Source organism: Chiloscyllium plagiosum, chromosome 4, assembly GCF_004010195.1.
Source record: "Chiloscyllium plagiosum isolate BGI_BamShark_2017 chromosome 4, ASM401019v2, whole genome shotgun sequence".
Classification (NCBI taxonomy): Eukaryota; Metazoa; Chordata; class Chondrichthyes; order Orectolobiformes; family Hemiscylliidae; genus Chiloscyllium; species Chiloscyllium plagiosum.
This window is the reverse complement of record NC_057713.1, coordinates 14,718,337-14,737,060: the sequence shown is the minus strand read 5'-3', so window position 1 is coordinate 14,737,060 and position 18,724 is coordinate 14,718,337. Positions and strand designations below refer to the sequence as shown.

General features: G+C 39.6%; 1 protein-coding gene across 1 annotated transcript in view; it reads left to right on the top strand.

Annotated features, from left to right (window-relative positions):
• LOC122548865 (probable aminopeptidase NPEPL1) overlaps positions 1-18,724 on the top strand; it is a 48,837-nt gene that overhangs the window by 18,556 nt on the left and 11,557 nt on the right. The window contains exons 4-10 of the mRNA XM_043687751.1: positions 2,324-2,413; positions 4,442-4,523; positions 5,350-5,492; positions 6,212-6,289; positions 12,647-12,747; positions 13,272-13,395; positions 15,591-15,767. Of these exons, the coding sequence (XP_043543686.1) occupies positions 2,324-2,413; positions 4,442-4,523; positions 5,350-5,492; positions 6,212-6,289; positions 12,647-12,747; positions 13,272-13,395; positions 15,591-15,767 (795 nt within the window). The remainder of the gene's footprint in view (positions 1-2,323; positions 2,414-4,441; positions 4,524-5,349; positions 5,493-6,211; positions 6,290-12,646; positions 12,748-13,271; positions 13,396-15,590; positions 15,768-18,724) is intronic.

The window sequence follows — 18,724 nt, the reverse complement described above, 5'->3', positions numbered from 1 at the left end:
ATCTTCCACCTCAACAACCTCCGGAGACAACGCCGCATCCTGTGCCCTTTCCGCCACCTACAGTCAGACCCCACTACCAGAGATATATTTCCATCTCCACCCCTTTCAGCATTCCACAGAGACCATTCTCTCCGCGACTCCCTTGTTAGGTCCATGGCCCCCACTAACCCATTCTTCACTCCCAGCAACTTCCTTTGTCACCACAAGAAGTGAAAAGCCTGCACCCACACCTTGCCTGTCACCTTCATCAAGGCCTCAAAGGATCCTTTCACATTCGGCAGAAATTTTCCTGCACCGCCAAACACCTTGTCTACTGTGTCCATTGCTCTCGATGTTTTCTCCTGTACATTGCGGAGACAAGACGCCAACTTGCAGAATCAACCCCACATCTTGTAGCCAAATACTTTAACTTCCCCTCCAACTCTGACAAGGACACAGAGTCCTGGGCTGCCTCCACCGCCAAATTCTATCCATCTGACACCTGGAGGAAGAACACATCATCTTCTGGCTTGGGTCCCTCCAACCACACTGGATCAATGTCAATTTCACCGGTTTCCAGATCTCCCCTCACCCCACCTTATCCCAGATCTAACCCCTTTGAACTGTCCTACCTGTCCATCTTCCTTACCACCTTTCTGCTCCACCCTCCACTCTGATCTATCAGAATCATCCCCACCTTCATCTGCCTATCTCATTCCCAGCCATCTTCTGCTGCCTGACTGGCTGTACTTTTTTACTTTTTCACTGCACTTTTTGATACGTTGACTTGAGTTTTGCTGGGCACTGTTGACAGTTCCATCACTTTGAAGTATTAGAGTAAACTGATAGGGCAGTAATTGTCAGTGTTGGATTCATCCTGCCTGTCCAGAACATACCTGGACAAATTTTTCTGTTGTCAGGTAGATGTCAGTGTTGTAGCTAACGTGGAACAGCTAACATTGGGCTGGCCGTGTAGCTAATTTTGCAGCCCAATCTTCAGTACGGTGGCTAGAGCTTTGCTTCTGCATACTTCAACATCTTCAACTGTTTCCTTGTATCACCTGGAGTGTGTTGAATTAGGAGATTCCTACCTGTGATGCTGGGGACCTCAGGCTGAAAGACCATGCAGTGCAACTCTCTGAGGACTCTCTGAGGAACACCTGGCACAAATTCAACATCATTTTGTTTATTTTTATATATTATGGTGCACCTATGTATTAAAGTTCAAACTAGCTTTCCCTTTTTAAAATTATTTTTCTGCCTGCAATGTAATTGTAATGCAGCAGTGCTCCAATATTGCTTCTACAGTTATCTTACCACTAGGGTATCATTTATTTACTTGATCTTTACCTCACTTCGAATGTTTATTTCAACAAAGCTGTGCTACTGGCACTCAGTACTGATTTTTGAAATCAGTATGACTTAAATATTACCAATTTATTGGAGTTTGTTGAAGAAGTAACATGTGCTGTTGATAAGCAGATGTACAACACTATAGATTGCCAGAAGGTATTCGAAAAGTTCAGCATCAAAGGTTTTTGGACAAATTAGGAACACATGGTATTGAGAGGAGGGTAAAATGTTAGCGTCATTAAAGCTTGTATAAATGGATTATGATCTGATTGAAGGATGTAACAAGTGAGGTCCTGCAGGAGGTGGTGCTGGGACCTCAACTTATCAGGGAAATAAAAACATGGTAATTACATTTGCAGGTAGGTGGGAAAGTAAGTTATAACAAGAACATGAGGTTGCAGATGGATGTACATAGATTGAGTGAGCAAAAAATCTGGCAGATGGAGTGTACTGTTGGACAAGGTAATCATTTTGGCAGAAAGAATAAACGGAAACCTAAACTGAGAGTGCCTGCAGACTTCCAAGATGCAGAGTGATCTAGGTGATCTGTTGCATGAATTGCAAAAGGTTAAGTGCAGGTACAGCAAGTAATTATAGCAAGTGGATTGTTGTTCTTCACTGCCAGAGGAATTGAACATATAAGTAAAGGGCATCCTTAATTTAAAGTCATTGATGAGACCACATCTTGATTACTGGAAACATTTATGGTATCTGAGTTGCCTCAGACTCTTAAGTTTAGACTATTGTGTTCCCCCCCCCCATAGAGGAATGTTACCTGTTTAGATTGTACTTTTTTCATCAAACTGCTCAGGCATATTATGACGCGATGTTGGTGGCGGTGGGGCACTTGAGTCCAGTCCTTCTGGCTCAAAGGCATGAACACAGCAACCACACCATGAATCCCTTGCTATTTTGGTTATATTGCTGATAAAATCACTTATTATTCAGGTATAAGTGATGATTGTCATGATGGATTTCCATTGCTCCATAGTGTCTGTTAAATGTTGCTGAAGGCATTCGACTAGCTGCTCGCATTGTGGATACACCTTGCAATGAGATGAATACAGATGACTTCCTTGCGGTGAGCATATGTGATTTGTTATGAGTATAATAGCTAACCTGATTCAAGACATTTTTCTCTGTTCTTCCACTTGATGTTAAAAGTGAGTTTGTTAAGATCTATAAGTGATAATGAGCAACACACAATGGTTGTTGTTTGTAATATGCTAGTCACATATGAGATATGCTAGTCATATTTCCAGTAGCATAAATTTCTTGACCTAAAGTGAATTTTCCATATGTTGAACTTCAGAGTCGAGAGTGTGGTGCTGGAAAAGCATAGCAGGTCAGGCAGCATTTGAGGAGCAGGAGAATCAATGTTTCGGGCATAAGCCTGATGAAACATCGATTCTCCTGCTCCTCGGATGCTGCCTGATCTGCTGTGCTTTTCCAGCACCCCAACACTCGACTCTGATCTCCAGCATCTGCCTTCCTCACTTTCTCCATATGTTGAACTTTAGTTTTGGGTGAATTTTGCTATAATACCTTCCCTGCCTGGCCTTTCCCCACTCATTATCCAGTGCTGCAACAGAGTATGTAAGGATAAAGTTTACCTGCTTGAACATCATGGTTTGCTATATCTTACAATTTTCCATTGTCATCAGGGTGGGCTACTTGGAGAAAACAAAAATCTCCACTTGATGGTTAATTTGCTGGGATCCAATTTTGTTTTTGCAGCATGTTTTTCTTTAACTTTTTAAAACTTTTCTATGGGATATGGGCTTCATTGGCTGGTCAGCATTTATTATCTATCCATAGTCATCCTTGAGAAGGTGATGGTGAGCTGCCTCGTTGAAATGCTGCAATCTATTTACTACATTCAGAATGTAAGTATATCTACTGTAACAGTTCAAGGATGTCAGGAAAAATATGAAATGTGAAAAAACATACACAAAGTACCCATCTTTACATTGTGCCTATCACAATTCCAAGATATCCTAAAGCATTTTGCTGTCAATGAATGATTTTGAAATGTCAATATTGTAATCTATGAAAAGCACTCATTTTGCATAAAGCAATCTTCAATGAGCAGCACTGAAATAACAATAGTGGTTGAGGTCTAAATTTTGGCTAGTCACTTGCTCTTCTTCAATATCATGTCTTTTTTTATGGACAGAGCAGATTTAACCTGAAGTACTTCTGACAGGTTCATCCGTCCTTCAGTACTGCACTGGTGTGTTAGCTTTGTTTTTGTTTTGAGTTCCTGGAATGGAGCTTGAAAGTACAATCTTTCAATTCCATAGACAAATGTCTAACGTTGTGTTTATCATAATTCTCCAAACCGGCTTGTAAATTGAGTGAGATGAATACGCTTAATGGGTAAGCTCTGATCTAGCAGCATATGATTTGTGCACACATTGAGGTTGCAACTTCAGTTAGTTGTATCCTATTGATAGAGGGTAGTACTGGATTGTAGCTATCGCAATTCCAAATAACATATACGTTATGAAGGGTTACTTTAAATAATTTGTAAATATTTTTCCGCTTATTACTAATCTAGGAATTTCCTTTATCAACTTGTGTTAGCTGTTTTTAGAAATGTATCTGTTTGTCTTAGCTGCTAGATAGTGGCTTTTGGTTGAGTCCATCACTCGTTATTGGAGCTCTGTTATTCTAGTCTGATGTAGAAATGCTGTGCTTCTTAGTTACCATCTGTAGCCATGACCTATTTTAATTTTATTACAGCAATTACTGTTAATTCAATTAAGTAATCAATGTTTCAATAAAAGGAAAGTACTGTAGATACTAGAGAGCTGAAATAATAACAGGAAGTGTTGGAGAAGTAAAGTTGCAAGAAAAAGTTATAATGGACTCAAATGTTAAGTCAGTGTTTCTTTCTCCACTGGCAGATGCTGAGTTTCTCGAGGACTTTTTGTGAGGAATATATAATGTTTTAAAAATGATGTTCAGTTAGGCCCTGGAGAATAAGGTGACTAACATTGATTTGACTAAAATTGTTGCAGTCACATATAGTATCTCACATACATCTTCAGTTTAAAATTATTTTTCATTTTGAGTACTTTATTTACAATGTTTTCTTTTCTGCTAGGAAATTGAACTTGTTGGATCTGAGCTGGGCATTATTCCCACTGTTATCCGTGGAGAGGAACTTAATCGCAAGGGATTTGGCGGTATCTATTATGTAGTAACTGATGTTTTTAAAGACCAAAATTATATTGTTTAAATATCTTTTCTATATTCAATTTTGTACTTAAGATAAACTTTTAAATGTGTTCTATGTTTTTCAATGACTAACCTTCCTGTTTCCAGGATTAAGTATTCTTTGCCACAAGTTTATATAACTTGTTGTAATATTGGGATTACACCATTAGGGAATGTGAGCATAATTGTTATATCACAATACCAGTCATCCAAGGCCTTGGCTAATGATTCGGACACAAGTTAAGTCTTGTCACAGCAACTGGAGAATTTAAATCCAGTTAACTAAATATATGTGGAATAAAATGCTAGTAACCAATAAAGAAGACCATTTAAATATATTTTGTAAAATCAATCAGATTCACTAAAGTGTTTTTAGGGAAGGAAATCTACAGTCCTTTCTTGACAGTAAGTCAAATCTGACCTCTAATTACAGACCCACAGTATTGTGGTTGACTTTTAACTGCTCTCTGAAATGGCTTAGCATGCCGCTCACCGTCAAGAAGACAACTCACCACCACCTGCTTAATAGAATAAGCAATAGATGCTGACTTAGTGATACCTATGTTCTGTGATTGAATTGATAAAAGACAATGTTAGTGTGGTTAGCTGTAGTGTGTTTCAGTTTATCGTTTTATTCCTCGTCTCCTTGAATACATAGTCAAACTGTGTGTTAAGTGTGAATTGAAATCTTCACTGCGAAGTTCATTGTAATTGGACCCTTCCAATATCTGTTTGCGATCTTTTCACTTTGCATCCATTTTAAGTATTCATTTGATTTGTATTTATGTTGTTCAGGCATCTACGGAGTTGGAAAGGCTGCTGTGAGCCCACCTATTCTTGCGATACTTAGTTACACTCCAGAGGATGCTACACAAACTATAGCCTGGGTTGGCAAGGGTATTGTTTATGACACTGGTGGCCTCAGCATCAAATCAAAGGTGATATAGCTTTCCTGTTTATCTGTTCTTACCTTTGCTGATCACTCACACTCGACCTAATACTGTACAATGTGAACAAATTTGATCCAATGTACCAATTGCAGAACATTCAGTCTTTTATGAATTCAAAGTTAGCTGTGTATGTAAGATAAAATCAAATATATTTTGTTTCCATACAATTTAGAGGAAACAAATTTGAGGCTGTGACTTGCATATCTAATATTGTAACACAGATTTATAAACTAGTCAGTATATGTGAGTTCCTTAGTGTCTGGGTTTTGATACATTTCAGTGTCAACAATTTATGTTTGGCATTATGTTTAGCAATACCAACAAAAATTCTTTACTGACTGACGATCAAAAATACTGTAAAATGTGCACGTGTGCATATTTGAACATGGTTAAATGCCATAGTTTACCAATTTTAATCTAATGAAAAATTAACAACAGTCCTGCTGAAACAGTGAGTGCGTCAAGTTATGACTATTCAGGTTGATGACTTTTAATCTGTTTCTTTTTAAGGTTATATTCCAAAAAGTGATGAGCACCAATATAGTTAAATTGCACAATATAATTAGTACAGTGAAGAACTTGCTAACCACAGAAGATTAAAAAATAATCTTTACATTATAAATTTGCGATATATTTTATGTCTTTGTAATTATTTTACTGGATTATACTTCTATAAGCATGCGAGTTGAATTGATATATTTTTGTAGACCTGTATGCCAGGTATGAAGAGGGATTGTGGAGGTGCTGCTGCTGTCCTAGGAGCCTTCAGAGCAGCCGTGAAACAGGTGAGTAGTTCCTTTCTGTTTCTGGTGGTAAGGGATGCAGACGTTTTGCTGAGTGAGGAATTTTCCTAATTTTTTGAGTCATGAAGAGCATGTTTCAGAGATTCTTGAGATTTGAAGAAGTGTCACTGTCCTCCAGGCATTAACTCTACTTCCTCTCCAGACATGCTGCCAGACCTGCTGAGTTTTTCCATCAATTTCTGTTTTTGTTTCAGATCTTCAGCATCTGCAGTTCTTTCTTTCAGAAGATCTTTCTACTTCCTTGCCCTCCTTTCCTAAAGCTGACTGTTGCAGAATACACTTTCATTAGCTATGGGCAAATATCTATTTCAGTGGCTTAAGACAACATGCCATACTTCATATTTGATCATGTTGCTACCTACACATGTCTTCAACTCTTTGTTGCACTCCGCTCCAAAAGAAATTTTAGGCTAATTTATCAAAAAATATTTCAAGAAATCCCTCTTTAAATCTGAAAACGAATAAACAATTAAGTTCCAGGTGATTATATCACTAGTGCCAGTTAATCCAGCTGATGTGGATATTATTCAGTTTGTAGGAGGCAAAAGAATTGCACAGTGTTCACGTTCACTACATGTATGGCATCCAATTAGGAACAGAGGACTTGGAAACATTTGGGCCCTTCAATGCTTCAAGCCTGCTTTGCCATTCAGGCTCATTGCTGATCCAGTACTGGTCTCAGCTGCACTTTCCTGTTTGCCTCCCATGACCTTTCAATCCCTTATCTATTGAAAGTACATCTAAATCACTTAAAATAAATCCATGACCCTGCTTTGCTTTCTGACTGTAGAATCCCACTTAATCATGACCCTCTAAGAAAATTTGACCATGATCAGTTCGAGGAGTGGCAGATGGAGTTTAACCTAGATAAATGTGCCATGTTGCATTTTGGTATGGTAGGATGTGTACAGTTAATGATAGGGCTCTGGGAAGTGTTGCCGACCAAAGAAACCAAGGGGTACATGTGCATGGTTCCTTAAAAATGGAGTCAGGTAGACAGAGTGGTGAAGAAGGTGTTTGGCATGTTTGACTTCATTGGTCAGTGCATTGAGTATAGAATTGGGAAATCGTTGGCATTGTACCGGACATTGATGAGGCAACTTTTAGATTACTGCATTCAATTCTGGTCTCCATATTATAGGAAAAATGTTAAACTTGAAAGAGTTCAGAAAAGATTTACAAGGATGCTGCTAGAATTGGAGGGTTTGAGATATAGGGAGAGGCTGAATAGGCTGAGGGCTTTTCCCTTGGAGGGTTGGTGGCTGAGGTTTGTAGATGTTTAGAAAATCGTGATGGGACATGGATAGGGTGAATAACCAAGGGCTTTTTCCCAGGGTGGGGAGTCGAAGACCAGTCACATAGGTTTAAGGTGAAACGGGAATGACTTAAAAGGGACCTGAGGAGCAGCTTTTTCTCACAGTTGGTAGTGAATGCATAGAATGAGCTGCCAGAGGAGGTGGTGGTACTGTGGCATCAGGATGAAAAGGGAGGGTTTAGTGGGATATGGGCTAACAGCTGGCAAATGGGGCTAGATTGATTTAGGATGTATGGTCAGCACAGGCAAGTTGGACCCAAGTGCCTGTTTCTGTGCTGTATAATCTCTGACTGTATAAAATTCTTGTCTCCACCTTAAAAAGGAGTTCCCTTATTCTTAAACTTTGCCTCGCTCTAGTTTCCCACATAAGGAACCATCATCCGGGTATCTACTCTATTGAGTCCGTTCAAGATGGCATATGTTACTGTAAGGTCATAGAGCCTTACAGTGCAAGTCACCTTCCATTCTTCATGGGTGAACTCCCACTGGCAAATGCCCAATCTATTCAGCCTTTCTTCAAATAGTAAGCCCTTCATCCCAGGAATGAGTAATGTGGGCCTTATCAGAACTGTCTCTGGCGAAATTATATCTTGTATAAATAAGGTGAACAAAACTGTACACAGTCCTCCAGCCATGACCTTACAAAGGCTCTGTACTGCTGCAGAGAGACTTTTCTACTTTTATCTTCTATTCCTCTTAGACTAAATGCCCAGCATTCAATTTGCTGTAGTCTGATTTAGGAAAATATGATTTCACTTTTTGGCAGAAAGCTTGAAGAAGCAGAGTAATTTTTAATGGAGAATGACTGTGAATTCTGAGTTGCGGAGGGGTTTCTGTGTTATAATACATGACTGTCAAAATGTTAGTATACAGGTATAATGCACAATCAAGAACACTGATGGTATTCTATTCTTTATCACAAGAGGAATTGAGCATTAAAGTAAAGAATGGTATGTTTCATTTATTGAGAACATTGCTGAGATCACATCTCATACTGTGTCCAGTTTTGGTCGTCTCATTTAAGGAAGGATGTAATGCAATAGAGATGGTTCAGAGGAGGTTTATTTAATTGACGTGGGTGGATTGTCTTATGAGGGGAGGTTGGACAGACTGAGTTTGTTTCCTCAGGAGTTGAGAAGTGTGAGGGGTGAGTTGTTTGAAGCGTGTACGATTCTGAATGGTATTGACAGGATGGATGTGGAAAGAATATTTCCTCTTCTGGGTGAGCCCAGCCAGTGTTCTAAAATTAATGATTACCACTTTTAGGCAGCGCAGAGAATTTGTTTCTCTCTTGGGGTTGTGTAACTTTGAATTTTCCACTCAGAAGGCAGTGGAAGTGCTTTTTTTAGGACAGAGATTTTATTAAGCAAAGGAATCAAAGGTTATCAGGGATAGATGAGAATGTAGAATTCCTGTAAGCAAACAGATCAGCTGTTGTTTTGTTGAATGGTGGAACAGGCTCAATGGGCCAAATGGGTGACTACTGCTCCTGTTCCACAGGTTTATACATACCCCCACTTCTTATCTTTAAACTCAGTGTGAAACTCTATCATGATATGATTGTTGTAAACTGGCATTTCCTTCACATGAAGTTATTAATTAATCCTGTTTTATTGCAGTTCCAGAACAGCTCTCTGTTAGCTTCAGAAACTGTTCTAAACTCATTTGGCAAACTACCTTTGCTAATCTGATTTGTCCAATTGAGATGTGAATTTAAGTTGACCATTGTTATTGCATTACCATGAATCTTACTGTATGTTCCAACTTGCATTAGAACTACTGCTAAGGTGCCTATAAACTTTTTCCACAAATGGCTTTTGCTATTTCTAATCATGCCCCAAACTGATTCTACGTTGATCTTTCAAACAAAAGTAATCTTTTGCTACTGTATTAATAATATCCTTAATTAATTGATCTTTCCTTAGCTTCCTGAGTTGAAGTTTCAAATATCCTTCAATATCTAGGGCCTAGCCTTGATTGCCTTCAGCCGTGTCTTTGTAATAGCTATCCAGTCATTCTAATATTTGGCAACTGAAATGAAGGAGGAGAATGCGTAGTACAGAATCAATATGCCTTTACTGTTCTAAAGACTTCAATAATAGCTTCGTGAAGTCTGCATTTCCCCCAGAATAAGTACTGCTGCTTAAATTGGGTATCAATCAAGTGACCCTGCTCTGGAGTTACTCCAGGAGCTGTATTCCCTGTTTTGGGGGAGCATCGTGGCAACAGTATTTGGCCTAGTCAGACTGTACATCACATTATAGATTCCCTACAGTGTAGATAGAAGCCATTTGGTCCATTGAGTCTGCACTGACCCTCCAAAGAACATTCTACCCAGATTTATGTTCCCACCCTATTTCTATATTTACAAAGACTAATCCACCTAATCTGCACATCCCCAGACATTATAGTGCAATTTAACATGGCAAATTCACCTAACCTGCACATCTTTTGGACTGTGGGAGGAAACCGGACCACCTGGCGGAATGTGCAGACTCCACACAGTTATTGAAGGCTCGAATCAAACTGGGTTCCTGGCACTGTGAGCAGTGCTAACCACTGTGCCACCATGCCCTCCATTGCTTGGCTGGATACATCTATTCTGAATCCCAACATTGTTTCAGAACTGGAAGATCCTATAACTTGTTTACTTTGAACAAAGGAAACCAGTATATAGTATCTTAATTGATCATTTACACATGAGCAGTCTGTTTAAGCTGGTGCCCGCTGAGGCTGCTCAGAGTGATCTTCTCTTTCCACAGCAATGTGATGTGTAAAGTTAACTATTGTGGTGTAACATTAGAACCTTTTGAGATCTGAAGTGAGGACAGACAGGGTTCTGGCACCAACATTTTTTGACATATTCTGTTTGCTGCTGTTGTAAGTCTTCGGTTCCCTTACATATCAGGATTCCTGAAGAAGAGCTTATGCCCGAAACATCGATTCTCCTGCTCCTTGGATGCTGCCTGACCTGCTGCGCTTTTCCAGCAACACATTTTTCATATCAGAGCTGAAGGAAAGATGTTTAGTTTCACAAAAGCTACATCTGGTATGTCCAAGCTGAGTAAGAAACTGAAATACCTCTGTTTGTAAAATATAACCCAGAGCTTCCAGTTGCCTGAAACTTCAACACACCACAGTATTCCCATGCCAGGCCTGCTGCAGTGAGCCTCATCTCAAACTTGAAGGACAGTGCCTCATTTTCTGCTCGGGGACCCTACAAACCTCTGGGACTCGATATTGAGTTGAGTAACTTTAGAACCTTATTCCATCCTTCTGTGTTTTTTTACCCAAACCCACACCCAGTCCTGTTATGATATATGATGCTTTTAGCACAACCAACCCATTTTCACCCACTCTGAGGCCTGATATCTAATTACATGGTTTCTTTTCAGCACAGGTTACCCATTCTGTGCTACCCTCAGCTCTCATTATAAATTATTCAGCTTCTATTACTGAGAATATTTTACTGTGAGTCTACCAAGCTTCTATCCTGAGTGCACTCCTCCTCTACAGTGCTGAGACATGGTAAACATATGTTACGGAGAAAAGGCTGAACAGTTTCCACCTTCATATTCTCAGACATATCCTGGTGATCTCTTGGCAGGGTGGGGTCATCACCTGAGGGCCTGAGTGTTCTGTTTCCTTCAATGAACATTCCTTGCCAAGCCAGTACTAGGTGAATAGCAGCTTAAGATCTTTTGTACAATGGGAAATCCAGGAAGTCGTAATCTGTGAATTCAATATCCACTATAAGGACACCTGAAAGTGAGATATGCAAATGGAAACATTGACACAGACAACTGCAGAACAGTTGCTGATGGACGTGTCATTTTTCAGTCTGACTGTTGGAGGGGCATTGTAAAATGTGTGATGAAATGGAAAACACAGCTGGTTGAGAAGGGTGGGGGCACAGAAAATGGAGATCAGTGAATAATACAACTTCATAGTCAATTATCTTCTTCTGTTAAAAAAAAATGACAGACTGCCATGCCAAAGTGGTACTCTGGCCCACACTAAATTAAGTTTAAGAGTTAATCACCAAGACACAATAAGGGATGGAAGACTGCCAGAGAAACCATGCTGTGAGTGGAGCAAAATTAATTTGAAAATTGTCGATGGCAGCTAATGCAATGTCTTGTATTAAGTAGAAATTATACTTCTAATTGTCCTCAATATACACCTTATTCATTCTTGTAACAACCTCCTGATACTGGATCTTACAAATTTTATGTACAGTAATACCTACTGCTAAGTGACCTTGAATAGTGAATGCATACTTATAACTGTGTTGACCAGTTGCATCTTATTGTACCTGTTCTGTCTTGAAAGATATTTACCACGGCGAATGTGGCTGGATCTATGCCTCAGACTGTTTATTTTGTCTTAGGGTTTATCATTTTTTTCCCTCTATTATTTCATAAATTGAGTGCACTAGTATTTGTTGCTCATCCCAAATTGTCCTTGAATGAAATGTCTTGCTGATCTATTACAGAAACTTTATGAATACAAAGATCCGATATATTTCATTGTAATGTAATTTCCTTCTGAATTCTTTTTCACAGGATGCTGCAGTAAGATTGCATTTGTTTTTCTATTGGCCTTTATTAATTTGTGCTACTATTTTTAATATCTAATTCACTAAGGTTGCTGTGCTCCTCAATATTTTATTCGAATGTTACAATTCCCATAATCTTTCTTTCAAAATATAGCGCTTCACAATTTTTCTATGTTCTACTTTCACTATGTTTACCTCTGCATTTCGCATTCTACTGTTTTTCACCAACATCTTGCACATTCACCTCAATTCATATGATATTAATTTCACAAGAATATGGTTAATTCTGTATTGCACACAATGAGAAGATTACATGTCGGTTACTTACTGAGTTTGACTTGATATATTTACAACAATAATATTGTTGATTTTTAAACTGCATGATGTATTTACAACTAGTTTCTAGTTTAAAATGCCATTGTTAATAACCTTGTTATCCTGAAGGAATTTCATTTCTCTTAATCAGGGTTTTAAAGAGAATTTGCATGCATTGTTCTGCCTGGCAGAGAATGCAGTTGGAGCTAATGCTACAAGACCAGATGATATTCACCAACTGTACTCTGGAAAGTGAGTTAATGGATTGACGTGCTGAATGTGTCCCTAATGCTTCCTCACTTTGTTCCAATAAAAGAACAAGAACACAAGAATTAGAAGCAGAGCAAACATGGTTTAAACTTGGTTTCTTTAGGAATACCTTGGTGTGCATTTACTGCATTCACTCTAAATTCCAGTCAGAATGCAACATTTAAAAAAAATTAAGATCATTCTTGCCATTACCTTTTACCTAACATACAAAAAGTTATGAGTGGGACAGTGTTATTTCTGTAGAAGAAACATGAAACAGACTCAAATACTGCTTGATAATATTTTGACTGGATGCTTAGTCTGGTTTATGGTCTTGAATATTTGCTGTTTAATACCATGCTTTCTGTAAATCATAAGTACATAATCTTACACAAATTTGCAGATAACTTCTATCACAGCATGATGTGCATGAAGAAAGTGAAATGAAGTATTGAGTCAACAATATAATAATAATAAACAATATCAGTTTTGATCTTCTGCTTACAAAACCTTATTTTACTCAACAGAACAGTTGAAATTAATAACACAGATGCAGAGGGCCGCCTGGTTTTGGCTGATGGCGTGTCATATGCTTGTAAAGATCTTAAAGCAGACATCATCTTGGATATTGCTACTTTAACTGGAGCTCAGGTAGGTAACCATTCCAATATATTTTGATTGAACTCTTAATTTTCACAGACACCTAAGATTACCTTGCGTTGGCGTGTACAAATTGATCTTTTAACTGGAAGTTACACTTATTGTGAGGTAGCAACATTCAAAAATAAAGAAGTGTATTATTAAATCAGAGAGGGGTCAGAAACGATTTACCAGGATGTTGCCAGGGATCGAGGGTTTGAGTTACAAAGAAAAGCTGGATAGACTGGGATTTTATTCACTGCAGCGGACGAGGTTGAGGGGTGATCTTTATAGAAATCTATAAAATCATGAGGGGTATAGATAAAGTGAGTAGCAAGGGTCTTTTCCCTAGAGTGGGGGAGTTCAAAACTAGAGGGTGTTTTTTAAGATGAGAGGAGAAAGATTCAAAAAGGACATGAGAGGCAACTGTTATACACATATAGTAGTTCGTATGTGGAATGAACTACCAGAGGAAGTGGTGCATGCAGATACAGTTACAACACTTAAAAGACATTTGTATATGAATAGGAAAGGTTTGGAGGGATATGGGCCAAACACAGGAAGATGGGACTAGTTTGATTTGGGAACATGGTCGGTGTGGACTAGTTGGACTGAAAGGTCTGTTTCCATGCTGCATCACTCTATAAGTATATGTTAGCTATATGCTGTTTCATTTCTGTTTTGTTTTTACTGTATTAAATCTTAACTGTATAGAGGTCATTGGAATATGTTCAGTTAGTTTGGGTTAGGTGTGGTCATGATTATGTATAAAAGTTGCTTATGTGTAGATCCAATACACTGAAGTATGAAGCTCGCTCGCGCGCACGCTCTCTCTCTTTCTCTCTCTCTCTCTCTCTCTCTCTTCTCTCTCTCTCTCTCTCTCTCTCTCTCCTCTCTCTCTCTCCTCTCTCCCTCTCTCTCTCATCTCTCATCTCTCTCAATTTTCTCTTGATGTTTTCCCTCCTGGACTGGAGAATTGCCTGTGAGACAATCTATTTTACTGAAATGTACCTTTTGCCAAGGATGTGTTTATGGGGTGTTATTATATTGGAACAGTTAGTTAGTAATATTTAATATGTATAATTTTGTTGAGCATTCCAATAGAAGTACAACTAAGCCAATTTAAAAAAAAAAATTTTAAGGGTAGTGTAAAAGTAAAATGTGTTTTGCTTAACGTTGAGTAGTTTGACCAGCAAATTGCATCTGGAATGCAACACCTTACACCTACCTTTAAAATAAGAAAAAGTTAGGGTTTAGACTATCGTAATATATTTTGGGGGGTTTTGATCTGGTCTGTAACAATTGACATATAGTGTATATGGACTGTCGCAGAATTGGAATTTAAGTAATTTATCAAATTCTCCATTAAAGTTGGAGCATAAAGAAAAGTATTAATTTTGTAGATTAAGTTTGTAGATAACACAGTATTTAAATTGGAATAACAGAACAGGTATCTTGACCTCAGGTTTAAACTTAACAAATAACACTCTTCAGTCCAATAGGATCAACTATATATTTTCCAAGTGTCATAGCTCCTTCCTAGTCCTATACAGCCTTAAAGTAGAGATTTCACCACCCGCCCCTAGCTCCCAGTCACCCTCCCCAACCAATCCCTGACAACCTCACACAATCGCCTCCTCTTCCTTCTTCTCCACATCTGTGCACCTATGACACTCAGGTCAGACCCAGCCCTAACTAAAAGTGTCCCTGATCTTGGCCTCAGCTAAATGTGACCCCTGTGACAACCTCATTTGCTCTACTCACTAGTGAGCCTATTAACAACCAGCATGGGAGAGAGCCAATTTGGGATTGGTCTAAACCCCCAGCCCCTATGACTGAGTTTTCCAGGGTGATTTGAGGACTTTCAGGGGCAGATCCACCCATTACATCTGTGTTTTGAGAGTATTGGCTACTGGTGGTATTTGCAATTGATCATTGGCAATGTGCAATATCAATTCAAAAGCTACACTTTTAAACATTTTTGGTAGTTTCAAATATAGGATAATGAACTATCCTATTCATTCTCTGCTCTCAGTGCATTTTTATATACCTTCTGTGCAAATTACCTTCCACCATTTCAACTTGTCAAATTTTCAGTTTTGGCTCCTGTATGGCAATAGGTAGTTATATTTATTTTAGGTTACGGGGTTAGCTTTCAGTTTATAGTTGTTGAGAGAACAAATCTCTTGATTTTCTTTTTCAACCAGGGTATTGCTACTGGAAAGTATCATGCTGGGCTGCTTACTAATAGTGAAGAATGGGAGCAAGCCTGTGTAAAAGCTGGGCAGAATAGTGGTGATCTTGTGCAGCCAATGGTGTATTGTCCTGAATTGCATTTCAGCGAATTTACTTCTGCTGTGGCAGACATGAAAAATTTTGTGTCGGTAAGTTAATAATGAACCCAACTAACCAAATGGGCAACTTTGGTTGGTTTGGGCTGATTTTGTATTTTATTTGTTCTTTTAGTTTTGTTTGGATTCTCTTTAAGACATTAATGTTTGGTTCAGATCAACCGTTTCTTATCATTTTGCAAAGTAGAATATAGTGTAAAATGTCACTGAAAAATTAACTGGTCAATCCAGTCATTGTTAAATTTCCTGAATCTTTTCTATACCCAGGAAACTAAACAGCTGTTCTCGACTTATATGTTACTAATGTTTGTATCGGTGATCACAAAATTGACTTCAGTTCAAGATGGTAGCATCTGCGGAGCAGGGGGATGAATGTTTCGAGATAAGCCCTTCATCAAGAATGAGGATCCCTTGTGGCCCGAGGGATCTGAGAGTTAAAGGGGAGGTTGGTGGTGGGAAGTACCTGAGAAAGCAATGGGGGGGTGAAGGTGACAGGTGGGAAGGAAGATGGACAAGTAGGACAGTTCAAGAGGATGGTGATGAGTTGAAGGGTTGGATCTGCGATAAGATGGAGGAAGGGGAAATAAGGAAACTGGTGAAATTCACATTGATCCTGTGTGGTTGGAGAGTCCCGAGGTAGAAGATGAGGCGTTCTTCCTCCAGGCGTCGGATGGTTGGGGGTTTGGTGGTGGAGGAGGCCCAGACTTACATGTCATTGTCGGAATGGGAGGGGGAGTTAGTGTTTGGCCACAGGGCAGTGGATTTGTTTGGTGCTTGTGTCCCAGAGATGTTCTAGGGAGAAGGTAGGACCGATCAGGGATAGCGTAGGGAACTTGTATTTGGAGCCTGAGCAGATGGGGGAAGCCCTAAATGAGTTCTTTGCTTCAGTTTTCACTAAGGAAAGAGATCTTGTTGTGAATGAGAACTTTGAGGAGTTGAAATACAGGCTTGAACAGATCAAGATTGATGAAGTTGATGTGCTGGACATTTTCGAGAGAAAGTGAGGTCTGCAGATGCTGGAGATCAGAGCTGAAAATGTGTTGCTGGAAAAGCGCAGCAGGTCAGGCAGCATCAAAGGAACAGGAGAATCGACGTTTCGGCCTGACCTGCTGCGCTTTTCCAGCACCACATTTTCAGCTCTGATCTCCAGCATCTGCAGCCCTCACTTTCGCTCAAAAATGTCCAGCACATCAACTTCATCAATCTTGATCTGTTCAAGCCTGTATTTCAACTCCTCAAAGTTCTCATTCACAACAAGATTCCTTTCCTTCGTGAAAACTGAAGCAAAGACCTCATTTAGGGCTTCCCCTATCTGCTCAGGCTCCAAACACAAGTTCCCTACGCTATCCCTGATCGGTCCTACCTTCTCCCTAGAACATCTGGCTTATGCCCGAAACGTCGATTCTCCTGTTCCTTTGATGCTGCCTGACCTGCTGCGCTTTTCCAGCAACACATTTTCAGTGCTGGACATTTTGGCAAACATTAAGATTAATATGTCCCCAGGGCCAGACCAGATTTATTCTAGGCTGCTCCGGGAAGTGAGAATGGAGGTTGCTAAGCTGCTAGGAAGCTAATTATATTATATTAGGATATTATAAAGATATTAGGAAGATCTTTACTTCCTCACTCTCCACAGGAGTCATACCAGAGGATTGGAGGGAGGCGAATGTTGTTCCCCTTTTCAAGAATGGTAATAGGGAAATCCCTGGCAATTACACACCAGTCAGTCTTACGTCTGTGGTCAGCAAAGTTTTGGAAAGAATTCTGAGGGATAGGATTTATGACTATTTGAAAAAGCATACCGTAATTAAAGGCAGTCAGCATGACTTTGTGAGGGGCAGGTTGTGCCTCCCAAATCTTATTGGGTTCTTTGAGGAGGTGACAAGACAGGTTGATGAAGGTTGAGCAGTGGATGTGGTGTATATGGACTTCAGCAAGACTTTTGATAAGGTTTCCCATGGTAGGCTCATTCATAAAGTCAGGAAGTATGAGATACAGGGAGATTTGGCTCTCTGGATTCTTAATTATTGGCTGACGGAAGGCAGAGAGTGGTTGTAGATGGAAAGTATTCTGCCTGGAGGTCAGTGTTGAGTGGTGTCCCACAGGGCTCTGTTCTTGGGCCTCTGCTGTTTGTAGTTTTTATAAATGACTTGGATGAGGAGATTGAGGGGTGGGTTATTAAAATTGCAGATGACACAAAGATTGGAGGTGCTTTTGACAGTATCGAGGGCAATTGCAGGCTGCAGGATGCAGAGAAATGGCAGATGGAGTTCAATCTAGATAAATGCAAAGTGGTGCATTTTGGAAGGTCAAACTCGAATGCTGAATACATGATTAAAGACCGGATTCTTGACAGTGTGGAGGAACAGAGGGATCTTGGAGTTCAAGTAAATAGATCCCTCAAAGTTGCCACCCGAGTGGATAGGGTTGTTAAGAAAGTTAATGGTGTTTTGGCTTCCATTAATAGAGGGATCGAGTTTAAGAGCAGCAAGATTTTGTTACAGCTCTCCAAGTCCCTGGTGTGACCACACTTGGAATATTGTGTCCACTTCTGGTCGTCCTATTATAGGAAAGATACAGAGGCTTTGAAGAGGGTGCAAAGAAGGTTTACCAGGATGCTGCCTGGATTGGAGGGCTTGCCTTAAGAAGAGAGCTTGACTAAGCTCGGACCTTTCTCTCTGGAGAGAAGGAGGAAAAGAGGTGACCTGATCAAGATATACAAGATAATGAGAGGCATGGATAGAGTTACTAGTCAGAGACTTTTCCCCAGGGCAGGATTGACTGGCACAATGAGTCATAGTTTTAAGATATTAGGAGAAAAGTATGGAAGAGGTGTCAGAAGAAGGTTCTTTACACAGAGAGTTGTGAATGCATGGAATGTGTTGCCAGTGGTGGTGGTGAAAGCAGAATCATTAGGGACATTTAAGCGACTGCTGGACATGCACATGAATAGCAGTGAATTGCGGGGTGTGTAGATTAAGTTATTTTAT